Below are 5,359 nucleotides of genomic sequence, written 5' to 3' on the forward strand. Positions count from 1 at the left end.
CAGTCAAAACCAGGTTGACAAGATTTGAATAAAGTTTTTTTTGACATGTGTGACAGTTCTTTGCTGACTGATGGCACTTGTTTTAAATTATTATTCTGTTTATTTTTTTTTTCTGTCAGCATCGGGCCTCCATATAAATCAGGGGAGGTAAACATACGGCCCGTGGGCCATAACCGGCCCGCTAGGGCGTTCAATCTGGCCGGCCTGATGAATTTTGAAAATTTAAAAAATACACACAAAAACACTTTGTTTTCAGAATTTTTTCGTATAATTATTTTTCATTAAATAATAATAATAATAAATATTTAACACACTGTTATTGACAATGACAAAAAGGAAATAATAAATATTTAACACACTGTTATTTGTTTGAATGACAAAAGGGGAAAATATTGACTTATTGTTAATTATAGGTAATTCATTTATGATCCTGCTGATCCGACCCACTTGATACTTAATTAGGTTGTACGCGGGCCGTGAACCAAAATGACCCCGACAGCCCCGACATAAACGATTCTTTCTGAACTTATTGTTTGACCTGTTGTCTCCAGCTCATCCTGACATGTTTGACACAACGAGAGAAAAAAGAAGAAGAAGAAGAAGAAGCCTGCAGCTCTCTCCCTGTTGCCATGGCAACACTGCTGTATTTACGTGCGCCAACACGGATGCCTGACTGTCGCAAACTAGGCACAGTTTACTTTTGTTTCCTGCAGGAACCCAGGGCGAAACCCAGGAAGAGAACTACTGAGGGACAAGACGGCAACGTCCTGACTGTTTTCTGTCGTAGTTTCAGGACCGGCTGCATCCGGTAAGAACAAGTCTGAGGGAATTGGTTTCCATCCAGGAGATCTATCGAAAGGTCACGTATGGAAGTGTTTATATTTCATATAGAAATAGAGCTAGTAAAAAGAGGGGCATTTAAAATTCTAATATTCTTCCAGTCCATACTGTGACCTTCGTTAGTTTCTACCATGATCACATGGATGGCTGTTTTCTGATTTGGTGAGGTACCAGTGAGCTGGATTTCTTGACTCCTAAATTAATGATGTTCGGTTCTAAACGTCGGGAACCAAAGAAATCAAACGTCATAGATGAACCAGTATCTGATGATGGTTTCATTCCCACACTCTTAACTGAAGGTCCAAGGAGAACCCCTCCCCGGTCAAAGCCCATCTGGCCACTGGTCAGCGAGGTAGCTGCCGTGCACTGTTGCATATTTTAGTCCTTCTCCTGTGGCTCCTTCTCAGAAACATATTATTTTTTTCCCCTCCAAGAGGGTTTGTGGATCTTTTCTCAAGGTTAGAGCAAAATAAGCAGGGCTTGAGCACCGATGCATACAATATATATTTAAAATACTGCATCCCTAATCTGTGTACGCACTCACTCGTGTATAGGGCATGTACTGTACATAAAAACAAATACGGATGGCCCAGCACACAAACAAACCTCCTACTGTAGCCACCGTGTTTTACAGTCTGTCTGCATTGCGTCGAACCCTCCTCCTCCCTCTCTCCCTCCTCTGCACTTTCTCTCTCCCCTCACTCCCTCTCTCCCACTGACCCCTCCCTCCCTTTCTCTCTTCACTCACTTCTTCTCCCACTCTACATGAAACCCTGCAGTATGTTTCCAAAGGACCGAAGACACTCCTCTCTGCTGCCGCCGTGTCTGTGGATGGACAGCGTCCTCTCCAAACCCTCTCTGCTGCTGCTTTTTCTGGGCAACGCTGCGGGAGGAAAAAAGCGCCAGCACTGATTCTGCTGATGCTGCAGTGTCCAGTCCTCCCACTCTTTTCTCCATCACCACCATCCCTCCGCCACCTTCACTCCATCACTCCCCTCCATCTGTGCTGCTTTTTTTCTTCAGCATGCTCTTCAGTGGGAACTGTCAGTGCGGGTTTTTGCTGCTGAGCCGCCGTTCCTTCTCCACCTCTTCTTTTTCATCCTCCTCCTCCTGCTGCTGCTGCTGCTCCTGCTGCTGCTGCTGCTGTGGGTTGCCCTTGTCGTCGCTGAAAACCTACACCAAGAGGATACGGATGTTGACCAAGACAACATAGTCTATTAATATTTCAGAGATACTGTAAAGAGATATCGGTATTAAAGCCAAGTTGTGGTGCAGGTGGCCAGGGCTGGAGAGGTGGACACAGTGAGGACATCTGCTCCAACTCTGCGCAGGTACATTTCTCCCTTTTTTTTAATTTGCTATTTTTGGATTCGACATCATATTTAATTATGCGAAATGTGAAGAATTTCAATCGGATTCATGTTCAAGTAATAGCTGACGCTCTTGGCGTGAGCATAAGCAGTGCAGTGGAACTGCAAACTTGAACGCTGATGTATGCGGTAAAAGAAGAAAAAAAAAACAGCAGTTGCAGCACTGGCTACTGCACCGCATGATTTTTTTTTTTCCTTCTCCACTGCTGATCCCTGTGACCAACAGGAAGCTTCTACACAAGAAATTCCATTATTTAACTCCAGATTTGGTTATTCTCTATTTGATTTCAGGTGACAAATGAAGCACAGTCAGAAGATGTTCAGCAAGGAGATGATGATGATGATGAAGAAGGAGGCTCTGCATAGTTACCGGTCTTACTAAAAGCTCTGCCCTGGCCAACTCCCTTCTCCTTGCTCCACTTCCTCTTCCTGTTCTTAACCCAGCAGGAAGAATGACCGTGGTATCTACAGACAACATGGACGAGACCTCCACCCTTCCGGGCCACCCCCAGGACCCGTACCCGCCTGACGATGAGCTCCACGACGACCACGACTGCTGTGAAAGAGTGGTCATCAACATATCGGGGCTTCGCTTTGAGACTCAGCTCAAAACCCTGGCCCAGTTCCCTGAAACCCTCCTCGGGAACCCCAAGAAAAGGATGAGGTACTTTGACCCGCTACGAAACGAGTATTTCTTCGACCGAAACCGTCCAAGTTTTGACGCCATCTTGTATTACTACCAGTCTGGAGGACGGTTGAGGCGACCGGTAAACGTGCCTCTGGATATGTTTTCAGAAGAGATTAAATTCTATGAACTCGGAGCAGAAGCCATGGAAAAATTTCGGGAGGACGAAGGGTTCATCCGAGAAGAAGAGCGACCCTTGCCGGAAAAGGAGTTCCAGCGGCAGATCTGGCTCCTCTTCGAGCACCCAGAGAGCTCCGGACCTGCCCGGGGGATTGCCATAGTCTCTGTTATGGTTATTCTCATTTCAATAGTCATATTTTGTCTGGAGACTCTACCGGAGTTAAAAGAAGATATCAACGAGCGCATCCAGGTGGTGGGGAACACAACCATATATTACAAGCCAAATGTTCTCACAGACCCTTTCTTTGTGGTCGAGACATTGTGCATCATATGGTTTTCCTTTGAGTTAATAGTTCGTTTTTTTGCCTGTCCCAGCAAAGCAGCATTCTTTAAAAACATGATGAACACTATCGACATCGTGGCTATAATTCCCTACTTCATCACGCTCGGTACAGAGCTGGCTGATGACCAAGACAACAAGGAGGGGAAGGGCGGCGGAGAGCAGGCTACTTCTCTGGCTATTCTCAGGGTAATCCGTTTGGTCCGAGTGTTCCGGATCTTTAAATTGTCCCGACACTCAAAGGGCCTCCAGATTCTGGGACAAACTCTGAAGGCGAGCATGAGGGAGCTCGGCCTGCTCATTTTCTTCCTCTTCATTGGCGTGATATTGTTCTCCAGTGCTGTTTACTTTGCCGAAGCAGAGGAGAAGGACTCTTTCTTCACCAGTATCCCCGATGCGTTCTGGTGGGCTGTGGTGTCAATGACTACTGTCGGCTACGGGGACATGTACCCTGTGACCATTGGAGGTAAGATTGTGGGCTCGCTGTGCGCCATCGCTGGTGTGTTGACCATCGCCCTGCCGGTACCTGTCATCGTGTCTAACTTCAACTACTTTTACCACCGAGAGACGGAGGGGGAAGAACAGGCCCTGCTGCTTAACGTCAGCAACCAAAACCTAGCATCGGACACCAACTCCAGCCGCCGGAGCTCCTCGGTCATCAGCAAGTCGGAGTACATGGAGATAGACGAGGACTTGAACAACAGCATCGACAATTTTAGGGAAGCTAACCTTAGAACTGCCAACTGCACGGCTCCCAGCCAGAACTGTGTGAAAAAGGGGAAACTGCTAACTGACGTGTGAGGCAGCTGCGGACGCTCCAGTGTAAATAATGTAGAAATATCTGGATGCTTTACCTCCATTGGTCTATTTTGTTTTCTTTTTTCTATAAATACCTTAAAACATGGTACATTTGTGAGAGGATCTACAACTACAGATTTGGTCGGGAATTGGCCGGAGAACGGCAGGTGTCAGAAGAACATTTTTGATAAATTATTCATTATGTAAACGCCCACTTTAAGCCCATTAATTTATGATTTATTTATTTACTTGAATTGGCATTGGTGTATGCACGGGTTTCAAACAAAGTTCTTTTAAACAGCAACTAAACAGTACCAGACTGACAACAGTTGATGGATGCCTGGATTTTGATCAGCTGTTTGGCTAATTGTGAAACACTGGATAAAAACACTATAAAGCATAAACACGATACTATGGCTGTTATTTTGCCCTCGAAATTCAGGTGCAAATGTTATTCAGTGACACACACACACATGCAGAAATAGGTGTTCTCTACGAATCAGTCCTTCAAAGATTTGCAGTTTAGTCATAGCGGTGTCACACGTCGCATGGTTTTAGCCAAAAAAAAGTAACGTTGCACCATTTAAATCTTGTTATATCCACTGCCATTTCAAGAGTCAAATATCTCTGCACAAGACTTAAGTCTGACCTCAATAGTTTACGAACCCGAGGTGACCCCCAGAAGAAGACGTGAGGTCAAACACAACGTACTGTATTTACAGTGTGTGTCAGTTTGAACGTTATTGTGAAATCTTTGTCAATCAATTTGATCGATCCGGCCTCCTGCTGCCTACGGCTGGGGCCGCCCCCGAGGCTAAATATGACACTAATATATATGTAATACATATAAGCAGTTGTGATGCTAAGGAAACTATTTTAAAAACAAATTAAATAATCTCTAAAGATAGGTAAAGATTTATAATTAGAACTAAATAAACGACTGTAAAAGAGACTATCAACAGTGCACTTAGACGGGTCGCATTTAAAAAAAAGATGTGACGATTTTTTGAATAATTTATCAAAAATATACTCTTTTCATCTACCAGACATCATTCTTGATGAAAAACAAATAATAAAGAAGAACATTTGAAAACGATGGACAGAACAAAAGCCCAACTGAGATTTAAATGTTCCGAGGACCACTGAACTTCACCAAGGAATTCTTCTAAGTGGATTACAGTACTAGTGACATTTTTCAACGGAAAA

The 5,359-nt window shown here is 44.5% G+C and overlaps 1 protein-coding gene across 1 annotated transcript; it reads left to right on the top strand.

The window, feature by feature from the left end:
* The first annotated feature begins 2,006 nt into the window (after positions 1 to 2,006).
* On the top strand, positions 2,007 to 5,359 carry kcna1b (potassium voltage-gated channel, shaker-related subfamily, member 1b). The gene is made up of 2 exons (XM_008315339.2): positions 2,007 to 2,171; positions 2,502 to 5,359. The coding sequence occupies exon 2, from the start codon at positions 2,663 to 2,665 to the stop codon at positions 4,154 to 4,156; it is 1,494 nt and encodes a 497-aa protein (XP_008313561.1). The 5' UTR covers positions 2,007 to 2,171; positions 2,502 to 2,662; the 3' UTR covers positions 4,157 to 5,359.

Source organism: Cynoglossus semilaevis, chromosome 8 (genome assembly GCF_000523025.1).
Source record: "Cynoglossus semilaevis isolate Cse_v1.0 chromosome 8, Cse_v1.0, whole genome shotgun sequence".
NCBI classification, from domain to species: Eukaryota; Metazoa; Chordata; class Actinopteri; order Pleuronectiformes; family Cynoglossidae; genus Cynoglossus; species Cynoglossus semilaevis.

Bases quoted from the DNA above. Each gene is read 5' to 3' on its own strand.
- kcna1b (XM_008315339.2), top strand. From the start codon at position 2,663: ATGACCGTGGTATCTACAGACAACATGGACGAGACCTCCACCCTTCCG.